The sequence below is a fragment of the Erythrolamprus reginae genome, chromosome Z (assembly GCF_031021105.1).
Source record: "Erythrolamprus reginae isolate rEryReg1 chromosome Z, rEryReg1.hap1, whole genome shotgun sequence".
Classification (NCBI taxonomy): domain Eukaryota; kingdom Metazoa; phylum Chordata; class Lepidosauria; order Squamata; family Dipsadidae; genus Erythrolamprus; species Erythrolamprus reginae.
Window position 1 is genome coordinate 24787226 of NC_091963.1, and position 27123 is coordinate 24814348.

General features: G+C 38.1%; 1 protein-coding gene across 1 annotated transcript in view; it reads right to left on the bottom strand.

Annotated features, from left to right (window-relative positions):
• Positions 1-27123, bottom strand: part of GPR158 (G protein-coupled receptor 158) — a 202648-nt gene that overhangs the window by 141820 nt on the left and 33705 nt on the right. The window contains exon 2 of the mRNA XM_070727067.1: positions 21931-22036. Within this exon, the coding sequence (XP_070583168.1) occupies positions 21931-22036 (106 nt within the window). The remainder of the gene's footprint in view (positions 1-21930; positions 22037-27123) is intronic.

Here is a 27123-nt window from a genome sequence, read left to right on the forward strand (position 1 = left end):
TAATTTTTTTTATTTGTGTGTTGGAAACAATGATGGATAATAAAATAATGGAACATAGTAAAATTGCAAATCTTGCCAATGGAAGAGCATTCCCTAGTACATTGATTTTCAACCTTTCTTGAGCCGCGGCACATTTTTTACATTTACGAAACCCTGGGGCACATTGACCGGGGGGGGGCCCTAAAAAAAGTTTGGACAAAAAAATTCCCTCTCTTCCTCCCCTTCGCTCTATTTCTTTCTCCCTCCCTATTTCTCTCCCTTCCTTCCTCCTTCTTTCTCTCTCTCTCCATCCCTCTTTCTTTCTCTTCCTTCCTCTCTTTTTTGCTCTCTTTCTCTCTCCCTTCCTACGGCCCACTATGTCTTTCTCTCTCTCTCCTTCCCTCCCTCTCTTTCTCTCTCTTTTGCTTTCTTTCTCTCTTTTTCTCTCTCTCTCTTTCTTTCTCTCTCTTTCTTTCTCTTGTTCTTTCTCTCTTGCTTTCTTTCTCTCTAGTTCTTTTTTCTCTCTCTCGCTCTTTCTCTCTCTTGCTTTCTTTCTCTCTCTCTCTTGCTTTCTCTCTCTCTTGCTTTCTTTCTCTCTGAGCTTCGCGGCACACCTGACCATGTCTCGCGGCACACTAGTGTGCCACGGCACACTGGTTGAAAAACACTGCCCTAGTACATTTCTCTGGTTTGGCTGCATATATGAGCCCTGGGCATCAGTTAACTATTGTTATTAAATACTGTGAAGCAATTTTTAGCTCTATAATTTTTTAAGCCACTTATTCGTATCCACACTGGAGAAAATGCACCTCATTAAAGTAAAGAGACTCTCAAGATGAGAGTGGTACTGATTTTCACCAAGGACAACTCTCATCATGCTTCCTGATTATACACAGATGCCAAGGAAATACATTCCTCTTAAATGTACTTTTTTTTCTATTTTTTGTGTCCCTCTTGGAACATAATCTAGACATCCCCTTTCATTCAATTGATAAGGAAGTTGGGGGGGAGGAGAACCAATAAAAGGCTTTCGGATCCAGATGTCTGTGTGCAATTGAGTTTCCACCAATGTTAGTGATTTCAAAAAATCTTTGATACATTCTCTTGAAGGGCAAGACATCGGACAAGATTGCTTATGGAACCGCCTTCTGCTGCATGAATCCCAGTGACTGGTTAGGTCCCACAGAGTTAGTCTTCTCCAGGGCCCTTCAACCAGACAATGTCATCTGGCCGGGCCTAGGGGAAGAGCCTTCTCTGTGGTGGCCCTGGCCCTCTGGAATCAGCTCCCTCCAGAAATTCCCACTGCCCCCACCCTCCTCGCCTTCCGCAAGAGTCTCAAGACTCATTTAGGTCACCAGACATGAGGCAATTAGATCAAGACCCCCTGTCTACTAAATGTGATGTATGGTTGTGATTGAATTGGTTGACTGATTTTAATATACATGTATTGGGATTTTAGCTTGTAGTTTTTAATTAATTATATTATATTTATTTATATTTATTTATTTATTTTGTCCAATACACAATGAGGGTTTTAGTGGGTATATATCTATATACACATAGTAAAATACATGATGAAGGCTATAGAGGAGATACTCAAAGTAAAATATATCTATGAAAGAATAGAAAAGAAGATATAGTAATAGAACATATCAATGAAAGAATAGAAGAAGAGATATAGGAATAGAAGAAAGGTATAGGAGATATAGGAGAGCAATAGGACAGGGGATGGAAGGCACTCTAGTGCACTGACCTCTTAGGAATCTGGATAGGTCAACCTTGGATAATCTAAGGGTAAAGTGTTGGGGATTTGGGGATGACGCTATGGAGTCCGGTAATGAGTTCCATGCTTCAACAACTCGGTTACTGAAGTCATATTTTTTACAGTCAAGTTTGGAGCAGTTAATGTTAAGTTTAAATCTGTTGTGTGCTCTTGTGTTGTTGTGTTGTGTATGCATTGTTTCATATTGTGTCTTGTGAGCCACCCTGAGTCTTTGGAGAAGGGTGGCATACAAATATAAAATAATAATGATAATGGTGATGATGATGATGATGATGATGATGATGATGATGATGATGCAAATTTAACCCCTGTGTCTATTTGACCTATGGCATTTATAACTAGTCCTGAGTTAAATAGGCAGTAGGCAAGCCAAGAATGCTAAACTAATTCCGTTTGAAATAAGACAGGGTACTTGTTGATGAACTGGATTTAGATGGAAAGATACTTTATGAGAAGAGCCTTCACTCCTCTACTTACAACATAATACCCTACAAATCAGACTTGAAGTCCTAGGCTTAGAAATCTTATAACTACATCACCTTAAACACGACCTAAGCATAGCCCATAAAATCATCTGCTACAACGTCCTTCCTGTCAATGACTACTTCAATTTCAACCACAACAATACACAAACACACAACAGATACAAACTCAAAGTAAATCCCTCCAAACTCGACTGTAGAAACCGAGTAGTTAACGCTTGGAACTCACTACCGGACTCTGTAGTTTCATCAACAAACCCCCAGAATTTTACCCTTAGACTATATACTGTTGACCTCACCAGATTCTTAAGAGGTCAGTAAGGGGTGTGCATAAGTGCACCAGAGTGCCTTCCGTCCCCTGTTCTAATGTTTCCCTCTTATTAGTACCAATATCATGTATATACATAACAATATAGCTATGTATACTGCCAATACATACTTTACAAAATAAATAAACAAACAAACATAATAATTAATAATTAATAATTAATAATTAATAATTAATAATTAATAATTAATAATTAATAATTAATAATTAATAATTAATAATTAATAATTAATAATTAATAATTAATAATTAATAATTGATAATTAATAATTAATAATTAATAATTAATAATTAATAATTAATAATTAATAATTAATAATTAATAATTGATAATTGATAATTGATAATTAATAATTAATAATTAATAATTAATAATTAATAATTAATAATTGATAATTGATAATTGACAATTGATAATTGATAATTGACAATTGACAATTGACAATTGACAATTGACAATTGACAATTGATAATTGATAATTGACAATTGACAATTGACAATTGACAATTGACAATTGACAATTGACAATTGACAATTGACAATTGACAATTGACAATTGACAATTGACAATTGACAATTGACAATTGACAATTGATAATAATAATAATAATAATAATAATAATAATAATAATAATAATAATTCATTGGATTTGTATGCCGCCCCTCTCCATAGACTCGGGGCGGCTAACAACAATGATAAAACAACATGAACATAATTAAAGTAGTAGACAATGATATCAAGAGACAAACAGCACAGCAATCAAAGTAAAACCATTGCCAAGATCAAGCAGAGATCCAGGTTCCAGGGATAAAATACAACATGAGAAGAGCATCTAATGGACATTTGTTTCAGCATCTAATTGCAGTTGAGTAAATGCAGAAATCCATACACTCTTAGCCTCCAAGCAAGTTTTTCAGTCCCAATTACTAAACTTGGTGCTTCAAGATCATGTACTAATTTACAAACAGTCTCACCTAAGCTACATACTGTATCTTCTCTGTGCAAATACGTACTTTTTCTTAGTATTTTTGGTTCTCTTTTTAAAGTCAGAGATGCTCCCATCTTCCAGAGCTCTGGAATCTAATACATGGTCAGAGTTTGAAATGCTAAAGTTGAAAGGGCAATATTGTTTCAAAAAATCTGAAATAATTATTAAGGTGTGATAGGGCCTCAACCCTTAAGTATCAGCTTCCCTCAAAGTCATTTTTCAAGAGGCAACTGGACTTTCTGGTTTTTCCTCTGAAGGCATTTCACTTCCCAAACAAGAAGCTTCTTCAGAGCTGATAGCTGAAGAAGCTTCTTAGATGAGAAGCGAAACATCTTCAAAGAAAACCCAGAAAGTCCCAGAAAACCCTTGAAAAAAAGTGCCCTTGGGACAACCATGAGCTGTATGGTTGAGAATCTCCATAGACATTTCCCTAAAAGTCCCTTTTGGTTTCTCCTCCTCATTCAAGGAGGAACTGACTTTCAAGATGCTTCAATGTGAAACATTATTATGCAAGCTTTGGACAGATCCTCTATGTATAGATGTTCTCTTCATTGAAATTTCAGAAATGTTTCCTCAATATTCACTTGGGGACAGTCTATGGCAGTGATGGTGAACCTATGGCATGGGTACGAACGGTGGCACGCAGAGCCATATCTGCTGGCACATGAGCCGTTGCCCTAGCTCAGCTCCAACGTGCATGTCTGTGCCAGCCATCTGATTTTTGGCTCACACAGAGGCTCTGGGAGAATGTTTTTAGCTTCCAGAGATCTTCCAGTGGGGTGGGGGATGATTTTTACCTTCCCCCGGCTCCAGGGAAGCCTTCAGAGCTCGGGGAGGATGAAACACAAGCTTAATGGGTCCACCAGAAGTTGGGAAGCAAGCCGTTTCTGGCCTCCAGAGCACCTCCGGGGAGGGTGGAAGCTATTTTCACCCTCCCCAGGCATTGAATTATGGGTGTGGGCACTTGTGCATGCGCGATAAAGTGCATGCATGCTCTTTTGGCACCTGAGGAAAAAAAGGTTCACCATCACTGGTCTATGGAAAAAAGAATCTTTCTATTTTCTTTCTACATAAGGAGATTGACAGAGGGGACAGATCCATCCACTCTTTCTCACTTCCCATGTAACCAGGTAAAATCTCACCTGGAATTAGCATTTCTATATTTGTATTATTGATATGTAGTGGCAATACATATACCACCAGTAATTCTAGAGAATCCTTATTGAATTGCAGAGATCGTTTAGAGATTAGACATTATCAATAGAAAGTAAAGAAGATTATTTTCCTTTCAGGCCATCAAACCTGCAGCACAATCAAACTTGTAAGATTGTACTATCCAATCTCAATAATGGAAACAATAACCTTCCTATGGAATTGATTTTCTGATCTGGTCTATTTAGGGAGCTAACAGTATATGAGATCAGTCACACGGTTGAAGATTTGTCACTAAACAACTCATTTTCTGGCATGGTGAATAACTTGCATTGCAAAATATCATTGACTCTTCTGTCAAACCTCTACTTTTCTCTAGGTATATCGTTTTTGAAGGAAGGCCAAAATAATGCCAAACGATTATCCTATATGAGCTTTTTCTATAAAGAAGAATAACAGAAGAAAAGAAAGGCCTTGCATTTAAAAACCCCTTTGTTCCTGTAAAAAGCTCTTAGTCAATGATAAAAGAAGCTTCTTTAATGTTCTAAAGAAAATCCAATATCCTAAATGAAGATAGTTGGATACATTATGCCGTGGTATGTTATGGTATTATATTCATTACTGTGTTTATACAATGCCTTTCTATTTATTTCAACAGCCAAGAAAGCTTATAACAATTTTAAAAAAGGAAGTATTTTTACAAAATTAATTCAATTAAATAAAAATAAGTCATTACAATAATTAAAATGAAAGAGAAGGACTTTTACTATAATAGGAGCCAATATATCAGGGGTCTCCAACCGCCGGTCCGCGGACCAGGACCGGGCCGTTGGGGTTTTTCAGCCGGTCCGCGGCGCCAGGGCCCCCTCGGCCTTTCCGCGCTGCCCACCGCTCGCCCGATTTGCCCCCTCTGCTCCTCTGCCACCTCCTGCCTTTCACCGCAGCTCCTCCCGCACCCGGAACGCACGCCCTGCCCGCCTCACATTTGCCGAGAGCACTTTCGCCCCGGGCTCTCAGCAAGGGGGTTTGCAGGAGAGGCGGGGCCGGCGGAAGGTGATATTGAATGTCGGGGGGCGCACGGGCGGTTCGCGCGCTCCCTATCTCCCTGCTAGCCCACTCGGAATATTCAAAATAAGAAAAACCTTCGCCGGCAAAGGCTTTTCTTATTTTGAATATTCCGAGTGGGCTAGGAAGAGAAGGGGGAGAAAGTAGAAAGGAGGATGGGGACCAAGAAACGAGGAGGAAGAAGAGGCGCGCGATCCTTCCGAAGGGCCGAGGAAAGACCGGAGCGCGCAGCCTAGCGGGGGCTTCTCTCCGCTCCGCCGGCGCCTCCAGACCTCTGAGTTCCTCGGGCTGCTTGCGGACAGGCTGGCCTCCTCGCCAGCCTGTCCGCAAGCAGAAAGAGAGGGAGAAAGAGAGGGAAAGGGGGGAGAGATAGCAAGAGAGGGAGAGAGAGAGAAAGAGAGAGGGAAAGGGGGAGAGAGGGGGGAGAGAAAGAGAGAGGGAGAGAGAGAGAGGAGATAAAGGAAGAGGAGAGAGAGAAAGGAAGAGAAAGAAAGAAAGAGGGATAGAAAGAGAGAGAGAGTGAGAGATGCTCAGTGAGCCTTTCTTTGAAGTTGCCTTTCTTTCTTTCTTTCTTTCTCTTTCTTGCTTTCTTTCTTGCTCTTTTTCTTTCTCTCTCTTACCTTCCCTTCCTCTATTTCTTTTCTTTCTCCTTCCTACCTTCTTCCCTCCCTCCCTCCCTCCAGTCCTTCCTCTCTTACTCTCCCCTTTCATACGTTTCCTTGCTTCCTTCCTCTGTTCCTGTCCCTTCCCTCTTTCCTTCTTTCTTTCCTTCCTTCCTTTCCTCCCTCCATTTCTTGCTTTCCTTTTCCTTCCTCCCTTCTTTCCTCCCTCATTCCCTTCTTTCACTCCTTCCTCTCTTACTCTCCCCTTTCACACCTTTCTTTGCTTCTTTGCACCCTTCTTCTTCCTGTACCTTCCCTCTTTCCTTCCTTCCTTCCCACCCTCCGTCCATTCATTCACCCATTCCTCTCTTGATCGCCCCTTTTACGGCGCCACTGACAGCTAGCTCTCCCCACCCCCACCGGGCCATGGAAAACTGGTCTAGCTTAAAGCCGGTCCCTGGTGCAAAAAAGGTTGGGGACCTCTGCAATATATAGCTTAAGGACAATTCCAGAGGCCAGGAGCCATATAAAGCAAGTCTCTTTTGCATATGTCCAATAGACAAACTTCCTTTCCTACTCTAAGTAACTGGAGAGGTTCCTAGCCATATCAAATTTGGTTCTGATCAGTGTATCAAAACATTATACATCCTTGCTATCACAACAGAAACACTTCACTGCCTTCTTGGTAAGAGTTCCTGGCAGTAACCAAAACTGAAGACACGCCATGGGAAACATTACATTTCTATTTGTTTCTGTATTATAATAATTGTTCTCTAAAACTGGTCTCTGAATGAGATTATAAAGTATCCCAAAAGGTTAGTTGGAAGGAGGTATAGCATAATCTTTACAACCAGATTATTTATGTAATTTATAACTAGGTGTCTATTTTTTTTACAAAACTTCAGTTTTAATACAAACTGTACAATGGTTTGATTGATTCAAGCATTGCAACTTTTAATAGAAGACAACAGAATTGACATATAGCCAAAAAGTCTCAATAAAGTCTCCATACTAGAAAACTATTAGTAATGGAAAGTTAATACAATCACAATGGTGAATCAATCCTTAAAACCACCACACACACACCACATATCCAACTTATGTTTATCATGGGTTTTTTAAATAGTTTCTGGCAGTTATTTTTCTTTTTTCTTCCACACCTAAATATAAAGGTAGAAAAAAATCAACCAAAGCAACATTTAACAGTCTAAAAATGGGTAAACAGTGCAGCCAGGCGGTAGGTAAAGCAAGTAGAATGCTTGGCTGCACAGCTAGAGATATAACAAGCAGGAAGAGCACTGGTGAAACCACATTTGGAATACTGTGTTCAGTTCTGGAGACCTCACCTACAAAAAGATATTGATAAAATTGAACGTGTCCAAAGATGAGCTACAAAAATGGTGGAAGGTCTTAAGCATAAAACTTATCAGGAAAGACTTAATGAACTCAATCTGTATAGTCTGGAGGACAGAAGGGAAAGGGGGGGGGGACATGATCGAAACATTTAAATATGTTAAAGGGTTAAATAAGGTTCAGGAAGGAAGTGTTTTTAATAGAAAAGTGAACACAAGAACAAGGGGGCACAAACTGAGGTTAGTTGGGGGAAGATCAGAAGCAACGTGAGAAAATATTATTTTACTGAAAGAGTAATAGATGCTTGGAAAAAACTTCCAGCAGACATGGTTGGTAAATCCACAATAACTGAATTTAAACATGCCTGGGATAAACATAGATCCATCCTAAGATAAAATATAGGAAATAATATAAGGCAGGCTAGATGGACCGTGAGGTCTTTTTCTGCCGTCAATCTTCTATGTTTCTATCATATTGGCTGCAAATTTAAAATGTTAACACTGCCAGAAAATTATCAGAGTAGAGAGTCAAAACTCTACCTCCTACCCTGGCAATCAATTTCTTTGCAATTCGAGAAGAACCCAGATAATATGTCAGTATCGGGAGTGATTTCTATGACTTAAAAATCTCCAAACATTATAAAACATTGTCTGAATATTTATATATTATTTACCTTTGCTTTTACTTATTTTCCTTGTTTTAGCTGGGAGACCTATTCACAAGGCTGTAAAACTACAAAAATAAATCCGATACAGCAGAGACAGCAACCATCAATCATTATTGCTTAATTGCTAGGGAGAGATATTGGGGGAAAAGAAGGTTGTAGTCAGGGAGAGATGTTTTAGCTCTCCTTTGTAGTGTGATTACACTTGAAAAGTCTTATTTTCTGAAGAAAAGGAGACCTTCAATAAAGCTGTCAGTGAAAGGCTTTTGCCTGCTAGAGTCTTATCATAGTGCAATGAACAGTGAGGAGCAGTACAAGGGAATGAAGAGGAGGGAAGGGAATAAAGAAAATGAGAGAAGAAAATACTGAAAAAGAAAAAAAGATGTGGGGAAATAATATTTTATTTATATCTTTGTTTGTTTGTTTGTTTGTTTTGTTTGTTTGTTTTGTCCAATACACAATACATATTGAACAGAATAGACATGTAGTAGTATATATAAAGAAAATAATAGAAGAAAATATATAAAAATAGAGGAGAAGATATATGAAAGGAAGAAAAGATATATGATATAAAGGAGAGACAATTGTACAGGGGACGAAAGGCACACTGGTGCACTTATGTACGCCCCTGTATGCTGACCTACAGAGCTACAGTCAGCTTTGGTGGCCTGCAGTACAGCACTCTACCTCTTAGGAACATGGAGAGGTCAATCGTGGATAAATGTATCAGATATGAGCCTGGGTGGTACAGCAGGTAGAGTGCTGTAGTGCAGGCGACCGAAGCTGACTGTAGATCTGTAGGTCAGCGGTTCAAATCTCACCACCGGCTCAAGGTTGACTCAGCCTTCCATCCTTCCAAGGTGGGTAAAATGAGGACCCGGATTGTGGTGGCAATATGCTGGCTTTGTTAAAAAGTGCTATTGCTAACATGTTGTAAGCCGCCCTGAGTCTAAGGAGAAGGGTGGCATAAAAATCGAATAAATAAATAAATAAATAAATAAGAAAATAAAGGGCAAATTTCAAATATAACCAGTAGAATAAGCTACTGTTTGTACATTCCTTAGGATAGGAAATTTCTGAAGTATGCCAGAATGCAACCATGGATTATTTCATTTCTACCCATTACGTGATGGAATACAATCTGTATTTCTAGGAGGGATGTACTCCAGAAGAACAAGAGGCAACTCAGTTCAGATAGAGAAACAGAGTCAAAATCATTCTTCCCTAATAGTTCCCAGAATATATGATTTATCCCCCTATTTCAGCCTTTTATTATGTGCTATATCTAAGGTAAGGCAATGCAATGAAAACAAATTGTAACATCATACAAAAATTAAAGTTTACACTGCAAACAGTCCATATGGCCCCTATAATTAATTGTGTAGAGTTAACAATCTGTTCTGTAGCATTAAAAATTGGCATCTCTAGGTTTTTCAGTATTGGAGTCTGGAAGGAGGAGGAAAAAACCACCTAAAGTTTATCTAATTTGCTGTAAAAATACATTAAAACAGGAATAATAAAAAGTAAACAAATATCTCAACACATGATCTACTGTTCTGACTCTCTCCACTTGGATCGGAATAAGAGCACTTCCAAAATGCCTAAATTTCATGCCTAACAGTCTCAAGCATCAGGTGTTAAAGTTGTCAGCCAACATGAAATGTCCATCAGATGAGCCAAAATCTGATTGCATAAACTAGGTTTAAGTTTCTTATTAGACTCTTCCCAATTCTATCCAGAATGTAACATTAAGAACACATTAGAGCATTCCAGAAACTATTTTAAGGAAATTGAATTGGATTGTCTCCAAAGGATGAATATATGATTGTGATCCATGAAGCTGGATAGGAAAGAACATACAGAGTCAACGTGCTCAGGCCGGGGGTTGGACTTGATGACCTGCATGGTCCCTTTCAACGCTAACAATAAATAAAATAAATAAAAATAAAATAAAATAATGGCATGGCTTGGAGTCATTTATGGTCATCAGAACAGAGATGGTCCACCTCTGTCCTAGACAATATGGGTTTAGGTTAGGTTAGGTTTATTGGATTTATATGCCGCCCCTCTCCGCAAACTTGGGGCGGCTCACAACAATAATAAAAAACAGTACAGTACACAATACCAAATCCAATGCCCACCCAGATGTTGTATGTTTCATCCTCTTCTTTTTCCTTTTAATGCCATGTGTTCTGGAGAAATAAGTAGGGAGCTGATATTAGCACTCAAGTGCACTCCAGAAATGAGGGTAAAAGAATTTCATTAACCCATTCCAAACTCCAACCACAACAAAATCTTCAAGTTTGGCTAGCCTTTCTAACATTTTTGTTTCCAAAGGGCAGTTGGCAATTTTAAGATGGATGTTGCACTCCTGAGCCCTAATTTAAACTGCCAAGTTTCCAAAGAGATCTCGTGTTTCTTGCTGTCTTGTATTACTCATAATGACGTTGGCATCAGAGCCACAGATTTTTCACATCTTTTGTGTGTATAGTGCTACACAATAAATTTCTGATTAAACCAAGAATCAGCTATAATAGAAAATGTCAGTGCTCTAAACTCCACTGAAGGGTATGTGCCTGTTTTGCTTTTCAAATTTAAATCAGGATGTTGCTTCCCAGATTAAGGAGCATGTAGTTGTGTTGCTATTATTTTGCACAGCACCTGTTTTCCACTTATATCCTGGTGCTCAAAATTAATTTAGACTCAGACCTTAATGAGTCACTATTGCAATATTGCACTTGCTAAGTATAGCTCAACCTGCATTCTTCGCTAAGAGGCTGAGATTTAAAAAAAATCACACAATGTTTTTAAAAATCAAAGTGGGATTATTCACAACTTTTGAAAAGATAAATCCAAACCATGGGTGTTTGGTTGTCTTTCTTTCTTTCTTTCTTTCTTTCTTTCCTTCCTTCTTTCTTTCTTTCTTTCCTTCTTTCTTTCTTTCCTTCTTTCCTTCTTTCTTTCCTTCTTTCTTTCTTTCCTTCTTTCTTTCTTTCCTTCTTTCTTTCTTTCCTTCTTTCTTTCTTTCTTTCCTTCCTTCTTTCTTTCTTTCTTTCCTTCTTTCTTTCTTTCTTTCTTTCTTTCCTTCTTTCTTTCTTTCTTTCTTTCTTTCCTTCTTTCTTTCTTTCTTTCTTTCTTTCTTTTTATCCCAGCTTTATGACATTTTCCCCAAACTTGGCACCCTCCAGAGCCTAGAGTAGTAGTTTGAGGAGATTGTTTCAATTTGATTCCCTGTTTAGGAATATTTTTTTCTTGATGTATTTATTAATTTATATTCTGCTTTTTGCTCAGGAAATGAAGGTAACATCGGCAGCATTCCTTCCTCCTTTATTTCCTCAGAACAACTACCAAGAGGGGAGGTTGGGACTGAGATAGGAATTGACTAGCCCCAAATTATTCAGACAGCTTCCATGGTTGAAGGTGGAAGAGAATCTAGGTGTTCCTACTCTTAGTCCAATACTTTAAGCATTTCAGTGGTTTAGCTCTCCTGAATTCATATATTACTTGTTTTCAAACTGTGGCAGATATTTTCAGCCTCTGCCTCCAATCACACAGTTAAGTGTAAACAGTAAGAATGGCATTAATATATATAGAACAGAAATCAGTAGAACTGCAGAGTTGAGGAATAAACAGCATGGTGCTTAGAGGTGGAATTACTTTGGCAGCCAGGACTGAACAATGAAAGCTCCTGATGGATGGAATTTGACTGTTTACACACAGACACACCTGAAGTCAGACATAGAGAAGCCTGCATAGGGGGAATCCTGAGCAATCCCAAATAAGCTCCATTATTTCTCACGTCCTGCTGTCTTGTTGCCATTTCCTATACACCAGCTACACTTGAGGGTCTCATATCCCTGTAGTGTATGTACATTAGAAATTACAAATACAGAACACTCTCTAGCAGCACAGTTGAAAACCTGAGTAATTATGCACGTCCCTTACAGACCTCTTAGGAATTGGATGAGGCCGACTGGAGACAGTCTAAAGTTAAAGTTTTTGGAGTTTGGGGAAGAAACCACAGAGTCAGGTGGTTTATTCCAGACACTGATCACTCTGTTGCTGAAGTCGTATTTTCTGCAGTTTCAAGCGATTTACATTGAGTTTGAATCTATTTTGTGCATTTGTGTAGTTACGGTTGAAGTTGAAGTATTCACTGACTGGTAGGACATTGCAGTAGATAATTTTATGAACTACATTTAGATCAGATCAAAGGCGACATAGCTCTAAGTTTTCTAAGCCCAAAATTTCATGCATAAGCGCCCCATCCATACCTGTCCTACTATCACATTGTCCAAATTTACCAATAGCTATTTTGCTTTTGTTTATGTTCATACTATACCTATTATCTTGCACACATTTTGACAAACAAACAAAATCTTGCTAGTATTCAGTGACTTGTGTCACTTGATTTGATATTTATGGGTTTTTTGCTTAAAATATTCCCACAAATCTTCTCACATGTCCCTAACCTTTATGGAGAGCACATACACACAGAAAATAATATGGCACATCCGGCATACTAACATTTATAAATTGGCCCTTTTGAAATAAATGTTTTTGTTTATATCCAAACTTTTGAGCTGAATAGCAGCTAAGCAAAAAATGGGTGATTTTTTTTTTCTGACTGGGAGCTAAACGTTCCATGTTTAATGGTTTTCTGCTTCCAAGGCCCCAGGAGAACATCTGGAAATGTCACGATGTTTCTGAGGGAGAGACTGACATTTTCCAACCTCTTTTTTCCTTTTTTGGTAGGAGGCTGAGAAGTTTTAAGTGCGAAATAGGTGTGTTGCATTCTGTGAAAACTTAAAAGCCTTAATTCGGACTATTTTCGGTAGAAAACAAAAATAGTAAATACTGTGCTGTAATCATATCTCTAGAAGGAGAAATATTAACAGTAGATAGGGTGATTTAGGAGCTCTCCGTTGCTCACAAATTGCACCCTAAATATCTGTTCCTCTGGACCGATGTTTCTCAACCTTAGCAATTTTATGATATGTGGACTTCACCTCCTAAAACTCTTCAGCCAACTGGGGAATTCTGAGAGTTGAAGTTCATTCTTTTTAAAGTTGCTAAGGTTGATAAATCTTCCTCTGGACTGCATACCTTAATTGTTTGCCCAGGTCGACCTGGTGCGCCAGTTGTGGCCCTATTTATTTATTTATTTATTGTTAGAGTTGAAAGGGACCATGAAGGCCATCGAGTTCAACCCCCTGCCCAAGCAGGAACTCTATAGTACACCAGTCAAGTGGCAGTTCAATCTTCTCTTAAAAATGTCCAGAGTGTTGGAGTTCAAAACGTCCACTGATAGGTTGTTCCATTGGTTGATTGCTCTGACCATCAGGAAATTCCTCCTTATCTCCATGTTGAATCTCTCCTTGGTCAGCTTCACTATGAAAAAATGCATTTTCCATAGTGTAATGTAAATGATAAACATCATAAAAAGACTACTAGATAGACAACTTAAAGCGTTTTCACTACATAAAGTTTGTTCATAGTAATTTAGTCAATATATAAGTAAGTATATAAAATATATTACAGTGTATTTAGAGAATTGAGATTTTAGAGCGTCCTTTGCTTGCCATGCTCCACCAAGCTGTGCCAGGCCCACAGAACCGGTAGTAAAAAAAATTGAATCCTACCACTGGTTTTATTGTCTGGGGAATTCACATCCTATTTAGTCTATGTGATTAAGAACAACACAAGGCCCTGCTGTCCATTTATCATTTAGCTCATCTCAATGAAGACCTCTTCCTAAATTCAAAAGGACTCGTTATACACCTTCGTTTATCTGTTCAATGCTCCATCCCTTCTTTTCAGCTGCCTTTCTCTGTTCAACGTGCAAATCCTTTTCCCCAGCTGCCACACACAAAACCTTCCCGCCACTGTGACCTACTTATTTTGGCTCTGCTCTTTCTGAAAAGAGTGTAAATAGAAACGTAGCCCCTTGGCACCCTCAGTTGGGCTTTCATAGCTCGTCCCCAAATGCGAATAGCACCCAGCTAGACTGCCATTCATTAAACGTGCTAAATGTCAAAACCTTGCTGCTTTCATTCACTTTTCATGCTATTATTCGTATTTGCATGGATCTCTGAACGCGGGTTTTGTTATAAAAGCAAGTTACATGAAAGTGCTTATATATTCGCAGGTTTGTATTAATTGAAAGTATAAAGAGATGGTTTCTACAGTAACAATACTAGAGTCTAATTTTCTTATAATTAGCTATTTGCCACAACTTCATGAATGGAAGGAGGAATCGGATACTCTGAAGTTGAAGATCATGAAGTACTTCATTAGTGGGTTATCTTTAAGAAAACAAGATAAGAGGGTTGCAGTTTCATAACATAGGAAAAAGCAAAGTTAGTTGAGAAAACCAGAATATGGCATAGTAGTTAAAATGTTGGACTAAAACTGCCCACTAGATGATTTTGAACAAATGATTGAATAGGACAATCTGGTGGGAGAATGTTAAATTGACTGCTTTTGATTTCTAGAGCAGTGGGATCAAGTGGGAACCTGATTTAATAATTGTATAATGCACTGTAAGTTAATAATGTATTTTTTATTTCCTGAAGGCAGACACATGGCCAGTGTTGTCCACGTTGTCAGGTGATTTACATAAAGCATCCTTGTTAGGGTAGATAGTTGGTCTATTTACATAATAGAATATGGAAGAACAAAAAGAGGGCGGTGAAAATATTTACTGACACCTCACATCCTGGACACAAATTGTTTCAACTCCTACCCCCAAAACATCGCTGCAGAGCACTGCACACCAAGACAACTAGACACAAGGACAGGTTTTCCCCCCCCCGAACGCCATCACTCTGCTAAACAAATAATTCCCTCAACACTGTCAAACTTTTTACTACGTCTGCACTTCTATTTCTACTAGATTTTTCTAATCATTCCTATCATCCTTTTCCTCGCACTTAGGACTGTATGACTGTTACTTCTTGCTTGTACCCTAAGATTTTTATTAATATTGATTGTTTCTTCATTGTTTATTTGACTCCTATGACAATCATTGTGTTGTACCACATGATTCTTGACAAATGTATCTTTTTCTTTTTATGTACGCTGAGAGCATATGCACCAAGACAAATTCCTTGTGTGTCCAATCAACTTGGCCAATAAAGAATTCTATTCTATTCTATTTTATCACTGATAGCCATGCACACAAAATCTCTTGGATAGGGATTGCATGGTCTTTCTATCCTCTGGGTGAGAAGATAAATAAAGAGCATATACCATTATCCATAGTCTATGCACAACAGAGTGCAGTACTACTACACCTTTCCCATTCCTTAAACCAATGTTTCCTCAACCTTGGCAACTTCAAGAAACTTCTGGGAGTTGAAGTCCACACCTCATAAAGTGTCCATAGTTGAAGAACACTGTCCAAGTTGTGACGGACACCGGAATAAACACATGAACCACAGAACTGGGATTTATGGGTCATTTTATTAATTTAAATATGGACCTGAATCAATGGGGCAGAACTCACATTCAAACATTCTTGGGCAACTATGGGGGACGTTCCTTGGTGAGTGAAAGAATGATGCCCTTGACCTTGGCCTTGAACTTGACCTTCCTTGCTCTTCTCCTTTCATTTTCATAGAAATCTTCCACCCACAATTTTTTTTCATCTCTCCTGGAAGAATAAATTTTCCTAAACTTTGGGACCAATTTCATCAGAATGGAGGTGGTTTGCACATATAACAGTAGTCCATACTTTGGTTTATAAGCCACAATAAATACACAAAATTCCAAACTGTAATGGAGGATCTCACTGGCGAAAGCAAACAAATATTAATGATTTAGTGAATTCAGCAACTGGAGAAACTAATTTTGCTTTGAGCTTTTCACTGATGAACAAAAAGCCTATTAAGAGAATATATCAACAGTTGACCAGTTGATAGCAAAAATCTTACGAATTCATAGTTGATATTGGCGTTGCCAGATTCTGGGCTGAAAATATCTGAATAATTATCAGTTGGCAGAAAAGAGTTTGTTTTATAGGTATCTTTGACGCCATCATGTGGTTATCTGGAGATTTGCAACGCAAATTTGGCAGCAACATATTGGCAGAAATTGCACAGTACATTTTTCATTCCCATTTTGCAATGTTTTAGCTGAAAAGAACACTTATTTACCAACCAACTGCAACATGCTTTTTTATGCAGAGCTCTTAATGACTTATAAGAGAGCTAATGCTCAAGAAAAACAAACAAAACACAGAACACCCACCCGCTTTGGCTATGAAGAAAGATTTGGCTCTGGGAGCAATTGGGGAAGAATTCAAATAGACTAGCATGGAAAGTAGGCTACTGCTAATACTCCCACATCAGTAGACGGCAAGAGATTTTCTACTTTTGCAGATCCTCCCCCAGGTTTCTCCTCTACTGCAAAGGCATTAGTAGTTCTATGTGGCCTCACTCTAAATAAGCAGTAAGTGCAACATTCCGAAAACTAGCCTATTCATATATAGCCGTGATGGTGAACCTATGGCATGCATACCGCAGGTGGAATGCGAAGCCATCTCTGCAGGCATGTGAGCCAATGCCCAGGTCAGCCCCAAATTTCAAATACAAACAGCCATTTTTAGTTCCAGGAAGGTTCATGGAGGCCTGCTAGGACCAAAACAGGGGTCGTGTGCACATACATAGGGGTGGGACCTGTGGGAGGAAGTGCATTATGGGTTTTGGAACACACATGCGTGCTTTCAGCACCTGAGGGGGGGGGAGTTTTGCCATCACTGATATATAGAATACAATTATTATTAATTACATTTGTATGCCACCCAACTCCCAATGGTTGAACGGGTCCAAAGACGGGCTACAAGAATGGTGGAAGTTCTTAAGCATAAGACGTATCAGGAAAGACTTAATGAACTCAATCTGTATAGTCTGGAGGACAGAAGGGAAAGGGGGGACATGATCGAAACATTTAAATATATTAAAGGGTTAAATAAGGTCCAGGAGGGAAGTGTTTTCAATAGGAAAGTGAACACAAGAACAAGGGGACACAATCTAAAGTTAGTTGGGGGAAAGATCAAAAGCAACATGAGAAAATATTATTTTACTGAAAGAGTAGTAGATCCTTGGAACAAACTTCCAGCAGACGTGGTAGATAAATCCACAGTAACTGAATTTAAACATGCCTGTGATAAACATATATCCATCCTAAGATAAAATACAGAAAATGTTTCTCTGTTTCTATGATTCTGGGCGGCTTAATAAGAATAATAGAGTTGAAAAGGACCTTGGAGGTGGCCTCGTCCAACCTGCTGCTTAGATAGGAAACAACAATTTCAGACAAATTGCCTTTTTAAAGAATTCCAGTATTGGAGCATTCACAACTTCTGGAGGCACTGATTAATTGTTCCAGCTGTCAGGAAATTTATCTGTAGTTATCGGTCAGTGATGGTGAAACTTTTTGCCACTGAGTGCCCAAACTGGAAGGCGTGTGTTCACACATATGCATGTCTCGGAGCCCCAGAAACTCAAAGATCAGTTGGCCAACTGGTCTTCTGGTTTCCAGGGCTCCAGCATTGCACAAAGACTATGTGGCTGGTGTGCATGGTCTTCGGGTTTCTGGGGCACCAGAAGCCAGAAGAGCAGCTGGCGATGGCATGCATGCTCACAGAGAGGGCTCTGCATGCTACCTCTGGCACACATGCCATAGATTCACCATAATGGTCATTTTATCTCTTCGATTATTTTCCACCCATTGCTTCTTGTCCTGCCCTCAGCTGCTTTGAAGAATAGATTGATCCCTTCTTCTTTGTGGCAGGCCCTGAGATATTGGAACACTGCTATCATGTCACTTATTTTATTTTTTATTTTATTTTATTTATTTATTTTGTCCAATACACAATGAGGGTTTTAGTGGGTGTGTACAGTATATATATATATACACACACATAGTAAAATACATGATGAAGGTTATAGAGGAGATACTCATAGTAAAATATATCTAAGAAAGAATAGAAAAGAAGATATAGTAATAGAACATATCAATGAAAGAATAGAAGAAGAGATATAGGAATAGAAGAAAGGTATAGGAGATATAGGAGAGCAATAGGACAGGGGACGGAAGGCACTCTAATGCACTTGTACTTGCCCCTTACTGACTTTTTAGGAATCTGGATAGGTCAACCGTGCATAATCCACGGGTAAAGTGTTGGGGGTTTGGGGATGACACTATGGAGTCCGATAATGAGTTCCACGCTTCGACAACTCGGTTACTGAAGTCATATTTTTTTACAGTCAAGTTTGGAGCGGTTAATATTAAGTTTAAATCTGTTGTGTGCTCTTGTATTGTTGTGGTTGAAGCTGAAGTAATCATCGACAGGCAGGATGTTGCAGCATATCATCTTGTGGGCAATACTTAGAACTTGTGTAAGGCGTCTTAGTTCTAGGCTTTCTAGGCCCAGGATTGAAAGTCTAGTCTCGTAGGGTATTCTGTTTCGAGTGGAGGAGTGGAGGGCTCTTCTGGTGAAGTATCTTTGGGTGTTGATGTCTGAGATGCGATATGGGTTCCAAACGGATGAGCTGTATTCGAGGATGGGTCTGGCAAAAGTTTTGTAAGATCTGGTAAGTAGTGTGAGATTGCCAGAGCAGAAGCTACGTAGGATTAGGTTTACAACTCTTGAAGCCTTCTTCGCTATGTTGTTGCAGTTGGCTTTGGCACTTAAATCTTTTGTTGTTAGTATACCGAGGTCTTTAACCGAGTGGGGATTATCTGTGATAATTTGATTATTCAGTTCATATTTGGAGTTCAGATTCTTCTTCCCAATATGTAGGACAGAGCATTTGCTAGTTGAGATTTGGAGTTTCCATGTGTTGGACCACTCAGAAACAGAGTTCAGGTCTTTTTGGAGAGTAGTTGCGTTATCGGTGGTGTTGAAGAGTTTTACATTGTCGGTGAAGAGGACACAGTTGCTTGTGATGTAATCGCAAAGGTCATTGATGTAGACATCAGACTAGACATACCCAATCCCAGCAACTATTCTTTGCATGTTTTAGCCTCCCGTCCCCTAATCATCTTTGTTGATCTTCTTTGCATTGTTTTTAGAGTCTCAAAATCTTTTTTACACTGTGGCAATCAAAACTGGATTCGGTATCCAACGTGTGGCTTTTCTAAAACATTTCAAAGTGGTATTAACACTTCACATGATCTTGATTCTATCCCTTTGTTTATGCAGCCTAGAACTGTATTGGCCTTTTGGGGGCATCTGCTGAACACAGCTAGCTCATATTTAAATTTTTGTCCACTAGGACTCCAAGCTCCCTCTCACAGTATACTACTATTGAGTGACATACTACCTATACCAGTGATGGCGAACCTATGGCAAGGGTGCCACAGATGGCACGCAGAGCCATATCTACTGGCACAGGAGCTGTTGCCCTAGCTCAGCTACAACGTGCATGTGTGTATCTGCCAGCTGATTTTTGACTCGCACAAAGGATCTGGAAAGGTGTTTTTGGCTTCCAGAGAGCCTCCAGAGGTATCGAGAAGCCCATTTTTAGCCTTTCCTTGGCTCCAGGGAAGCCTTTAGAGCTTGGGGAGGACGAAAAACAAGCCTACTAGGCCCACCAGAAGTTGGGAAACAGGCCATTTCTGGCCTCCAGAGGACCTCCAGGTGGTGGAGAAAGCTATTTTCGTGCTCCCCAGGCATTGAATTGTGGATGTGGGCACTTGCGCATGTGCTCTTTCGACACCTGAAGAAGAAAAGGTTCATCATCACTGACCTATATTATACTGTGCATTCTGTTTTTCTCACCTAAATGTAGAACCTTAGTTTTCTCACCACTGAATTTCATTTTCCTAGTTAGTGCTCATTAAACCTCCCACTAAGCCAGTGGGGTTGCAGATTCTTGTCCAAAAAGTAAATACAATGGTTGTGATATTGTGAATGAAACTCTGCATATTTTTATGTGAGCTACACATGCAGTCCACATTTTTAAAAATGCAAAGCTTTCATTGCATTTTTGTGATTTTTGCAATCATAATTGTTGACATCTTTTAAGCAAGATCTCTGCTGTGCAGAATGTAATGGATCTTGTTAAGCAATGTGTATTAATGTGCACGGTGTGTAAATATTAACCTCAATTAAATGTGTTAAATGTGTAACATAGATTCATTTGAAGTACACATAAAGGCCATTTTTTTTGGTTCGTTCATATTCAAAACTCACTCTTTAGCACAAAGGATCTCAGGCCTGGTTTAAAAACAAAAGCTACTGAAATGCAAAACAATACCTCAAAATAAAAGTATGGTCTAGAGCTTTACTTACCTAGAAGTAAGTCCAATGGCAATCAATACAGAAGGTTGGGGTGAAAAAGTAATTCAGAGAAGTAGGTCTCTTCTTAAAAATGAAACACAGGATGAAATCCTATTTTATTGTGACTTTCCTTATTTAATTTCAATATTGGTACATGTTGTGGTTAGCTCTGGCCCAGCTCCTGCCCCAAGGAATGTGTAGGCCTGTTTTGCTCCCAGTGGAATCTGCCAACGAAGTCTCCTCTGACCAAGGAGGCCTGAGTGACAGGGAGGAGGAGAGTTTGGCAGATAGCCCAGGAGGAGATCAATCATCTGTATAATCCTTGGATTCTGAACAAGAATTAATGACACATCCATGCATGCATAGAGTGATGCATAGGAGACAGCAACTGAAGGATTATTACAAGAGAAAATGAGGCCACCTGTGGTTGGATGGGGCTGCTGTAATTAGTGCTGCTGCTATAAATAGCAGCATGTGGGTTTGGCCGACTTTCGTCACAGCTGCAAGCTAAGTACAAACTGGTAAGGGACTTGTACAAACTACCAGGTTGTTTTGGGATGAGTGGTCTTTCAATACAAAAAGAGTGCTTAGTTTATTTTGAATTTTGTGATAAAGAACATTGTTTTGAATTTTCAAACGCGTGTGTGTGTGTCTGAAATTTGTACCTTTGAATTTTTGGGAGGCTCCTACCAGAGAGTCTGACAGAACAGGTACATTGGTCTTGCAATGTCATACAATAAGGATATAATGTCATACAATAAAGATATAATATCATACAATAAGGATATAGAATACGCAAAGATAAAACAAAATGATTTGGGGATCCTAAAATATTCCTAAAGTCATAAAGTTGAAGGAAAACTTTATTATTATTTATTTATTTTGGGAACAGAAGTTGTTCTACCAGTAAGCTTGGGAAATTTGTTATTTTTGAAATCAATAAAACTTAAATAAAGGCTCAAATGTCATGAGATTTTTGGTAATCTCTTATCTATGATCTCATATAGATCTCGTATGGCAATGTGAAATTTTACACCATATTATGTGAGAATGCTAATTTTTCTCAAAAATCTTACCTAGATTTTGGGCATTAGCCATGTTTTAAAATGTATTTTTACTTAATTTGACAATCTAATTTACTTAGATTTACCAAGAAGATTGCCAGCCTTCGTGCAAACTAAAAATTTAACATGTAATCTGCATTGTAATTTATGGGTTTAGATTTCTTCATATGATTTCTTACCTCAGTATTATTTAAATTGCATTTGTGTGTTCCTGAAAACCACCCTTCATTTGAACACTGATCAATATCCACTTTCTGTAGATTTATGTCGACTTTCACAACACCCCTGAAAAAGAAAGGAAAAAAGATTAATTTGCATAAGACCAGGTTATCATGGAAAGGAGTGAAAAAAAGCTGTAGCCCATTTTAAGATCATTTCTGAGATGTTATCATTAGTGAAATGAAGAATCTCACTTAGTCAAGCTTGTTACATGTCCGAAACTGCATTGCACTAAATATCAATGACAAAAAAGGATACATTCTACTTGGCTGGTATGTCACAGGACAGCTTACTTTTACCTGGTGATTAAATAATAATCATTCATTCATTAAATAATCATCATTCATCATCTGTGCCCAGTTGAGATGCAACACTATTTGGCACGTATGGGAAATATATTCCAACATATTTGAGAATATTACATTTGGGAATATTACATTAATTTATGGTAATTATAACAATGACAATAACAGAGTTGGTAGGGACCTTGGAGGTCTTCTAGTCCAACCCCCTGCTTAGGCAGGAAACCCTACACTACTTCAGACCGATGGTTATCCAACATCTTTTTTAAAACTTCCAGTGTTGGGGTGTCGCCCAACTTCTGGAAGCAAGCTGTTCCACTGATTAATTGTTCTAACTGTCAGGAAATGTTTCCTTAGTTCTAAGTTACTTGTCTCCTTGTTCAGCTTCTACCCATTGCTTCTTGTTCTACCCTCAGGTGCTTTGGAGAATAGTTTGACTCCTTCTTCTTTGTGGCAACTCCTGAGGTATTGGAATACTGCTATCATATCTCTTCTGGTCCTTCTCCTCATCAAACCATTCTTCATATGTTTTAGCCTCCAGCCCCCTAATCATCTTTGTTGCCCTTCTCTGCATTCTTTCTAGCGTAATTATACAGGTATACTGTAGTTACACAGTTAGACTGTTGATCCATAAGAGATAATAATAATTCCTAATAATAATTCACCCCAATACCACCATTCAATTTGTTTCCAAACAGAAAGTAAACTTCCATAGGTTCTCCTGAGTCATTCTAAAATCATATTTTTTTGTGGTTTCTTATCTCTGAGATGTCTATGTCAGTCCAGCTTTGATTGACCTGCTTGTACTGCCTCTTTCTGGTTTTCCTATCTCCCATTTAATAGCAGGTAACAATTGCAACAACTGGTTAGAAAACTCCACATATTGAAAATGCCCCAGGCAGAGTCATGCTTGGGGACTTCCGGATCATCAGACTCACACAATATTTACCCAGAGTGCCAGAAGAACTGCCATGAATTTGATTTCTCTATTACTAAAATCCTGACCTATAAGCAATGTACAACAATATAGATACTTTTGGGGGCATCATAATCATATAGTGAATGCAGACACAGAATATAAAACAAAGTCCAGCCAAAGTCAGAGAAGAAATAAATGGAAAGGGAGATGGAACTATTTAATGGAGTTGGATAATAACATGAAATAAAATACTGTAATGTTTTAAAAAGCAAAAAAGAATGAAACCATCTTAGCAAAGGTAGAAATGAATATTTGAATTTAAAAAACCTCCCTTGCATCTCCTAGTAACATTGACAAACACTCACAAAAGAAGGACATTGCATTCTTGTGGTCAATGGAGTGACTCACTACTGTAGAAAGCAATTTCCTCTCTTCTTAAGAAAAATGAATTGGGAACTAGGTAAGTTTTTTTTTTTCAAATAACATTCCACAAATGGGAGAACAGCTAATTTTAATGCGTAATAACCTCTATGGAATTTCTCTGAAACGCCAGACAACAATGCATTTAACCTCTCTGCTTGTTGTTTGTCGAGAGTATTTCCCAGGGGTACCACCTGTAATGTTGCAGAAAGCAATCAGCCAGGAAGCTAGCAAGAAGCAAATATTACACTCGCAAAAAAGAATAATGATGAATTTGATCAAACCATTACTTCATAGATGTAAGGCAGGTTGGTCCCCAAAATCTTATAGTCTCTACTAAATTGTAATGTCTAATGTGGAGATGTGGTGAAAGAAATTTTGATGGATTAGATTTGATAACAAGAGCATCAAAGGACCCTGAACTGTAATTTATGATGCTGTTAAGGATAAATCAAACAGAATTACCCCAAAGTACAAAAAGCAAAATGGCTGCCTACTGATAGTCTGTAAACAACTGAAAAAATGTAGAAAGAGGTGACAGAGACAGAGGAAAAACTAAATGCTAAACTCTTGAGGAAAACAGAAAAAAGACAATGATTGATATTTAAATAAGCAATGCAAAGAGGGTAAGAAATGATTGGGAAGGGCAAAAGGTTTACCAAAAATTGCAGAAACAAAAATGCCTTTTATGCAAATGAACATAATAAAAGATGAAGACAAAAAAATTAAAAAGAAAGACATAAAGAAAATCTGCATGAAGATAGAATTGTACAAAAAATATCCTTAAATCTGTGATAAGCATAATAGTTTGATCACTGACCATTTGATCATTTATTATGGAAAGTGAAGTTAAATTGAGTTCAAGAGATGATGAAATACTAGCAAAATTGTTAAAACCTTATTTAAAAGGTTTTGTTTGCAAACAGGCATGGGAGAGATAGGTGTAATTGAAGGACTAAGAAAGATCCATTAATATTCTGATTCTAAAAAAGGACAAGCTAAGAAATGTTAATCAAACTACTGAAAAATTGCATTGATCTCAAATGCTAGTAAGGATTTTATTCAAGATTTGGCAATTCCAATACACGTTTTATAAGAGCATACAGATACACAAACTGAGGAGTAGAAATCACATTGCTAAGATCTGCTGGTAAATGGAGTGATGAAGAGAGTTCCCAAAAGACCAAATTTTCTTTTATTGACAAAACCTTTGGATCGATTAGATTACAAAAATTTTTGAATGCATTATGTATTTTGGGAAAAAATTGGATGACAACAAGAAAGTAACAGAATTGAAACTTGTACAACTAACTGCTTAAAAATGGAAGAAAGTTACAACTGTATGTTATCATATTATTCTTTAACTCATATAGTGAATACATCATAAGAAGTGCTGAAATAGAAGAAATAGAAAATGGAAATAAACATTTTTAGAAGACCTAAGCATGAGCAGATTAACAATAATTTTAAAAAGCTCACAGAAAACAAGGCAGATCAATGCTATCAGAGTTAATAGAAGCATGAGCTTATGGGAACTCAAAGAATAAATTATTGACAGACAGCCTGGGAAAAATGACATCTTTCAAAGATTTGGAAGCAACTGAACAAACCATGTCAAAAAGAAAGATTTTTTTTAATAAATTAGTGCTAACCATACAAGTGGTATTTTATTAAAATTTGATTTTATTAAAATTAATTAAAACAGCAATTAAAAGAACAAATTAATTATAGCAATTAATTAAGTGCAATTCTACCTAATTTTTTAATAAAAGGTTTTACTTAGCATGCAAACGTCAACTGAAACTGATTAGAAAAATGTTGGCCTTTCTTATACAGCATTCTGGGACATAGAGGCCAGACCACAAGGGCATTGTTCCCTTTCATTATGGACCTCTTGAGACCAATGTTTCTCAACTTTGACATGTTTAAGATGTGTGGACTGCAACTCCCAGAATTCCCCAGCCAACAAAAATATTACTCTAGGCAATAATATTCAGGACGATATCTTATGTGCCAAACATATAAGGCATGAGAATATTTACTGGATTTGGCTTTTATTTGCATTTCAGACCACTATCAAAACTGTGGAACTGATCTGATTCATTTATGACGCAGTTCTTGGACAATTTATTCCAAGGCAGCAAACTAAATACAGTGGTTAGTGAACAATTCAGTTAGTGACCAAACTTTTTGCTAAAAATTTGCACCGGTTAGTGAACAAAATTTCAGATTGTGAACAGCTGATGTCACTCTCACGCGTCCCTGCATCTTAAACCAAGCATCATTTGCGCTCGAGACAAAGTTGTGTTCAGTCAGTCGTCATCTTTATAGTTTTGCTTCCTTCTTGTGTGCAAAGTGGGGGTAAATGCAATTTTTTGTAGAAAAATCTTTCCCTAACAGTGTGGTAGGCAACAGGGCCATAAACATGTCCCATGGTAATGTGATGTCGTATTACTGTAGAGTGTTGTAAAAAAGGCAGAAGCAACAGACACTGAACAAGTTTTTTCCTTCAATCTCAAAGCGACAGAGAAGGGAAGTCACCCCCAAATTCACAATGCCAGTTGTTTATTTTTATTTATTTGTTTGTTTATTTGTTTTGTCCAATACACAATAGTACACAATGAAGGTTATAGAGGATATATACGAGTAGAACGTATCAAAGAGAGTATAGAAGAGAAATATAGGAGTAAAATATAACTAGAGAGAATAGCAGAAAATATAAGAGATAAAAGAGATATAACAGATAGATGATGGATAGAAGAGATAGAAGAGAAGATATAGGAGATATAGGAGAGACTATAGGACAGGGAACGGTAGGCACACTGGTGCACGTATGTACGCCCCTTACTGACCTCTTAGGAAACTGGTGCGGTCAACCGTAGATAATCTAAGGGTAAAGTGTTCGGGGGCTAGGGGATGATACTACCAAGTCCGGTAGTGAGTTCCATGCTTTGACAACTCGACTGCTAAAGTCATATTTTTTACAGTCAAGTTTGGCACCGTTAATATGGAGCTGTTGTGTGCTCTTGTGTTGTTGCGGTTGAAGCTGAAGTAATCTTTAACTTTATGGAGGGGGATTCCCCTTTCAAGCAGTAATACCACCTCTTCCACCCCACACCTCCATCCACTCACGCCTTCACATTGCAGTCGAAAACATAAGTTTTCTTATGTTTAGTTAAATGTTTTCTTATGTTTAAATGCTTTCTTTAATGTTTTTATGTTTATTTAACTCTTCTTATTAAAAAAACCATACCTATGTAACCTCTAACACCTAGATATTAGCGAGTCAACAAGGGCTGGGAACCAATTACTGTATTTCTATTTCCTTTATTTCTTATGGGGAAAATTATTTCACATAGTGAACATTTCGGATTGGAACCAGCTTTCCGGAACTGATCTTCACTAACCGAGGTTCCGCTATATTCAGAATACAGACATTCAAAACAGCAACTATATCCTACGTACATTTCAAAATCAACTTGCTTTTAGAAAGGAAAGCTCAAGTATTTATG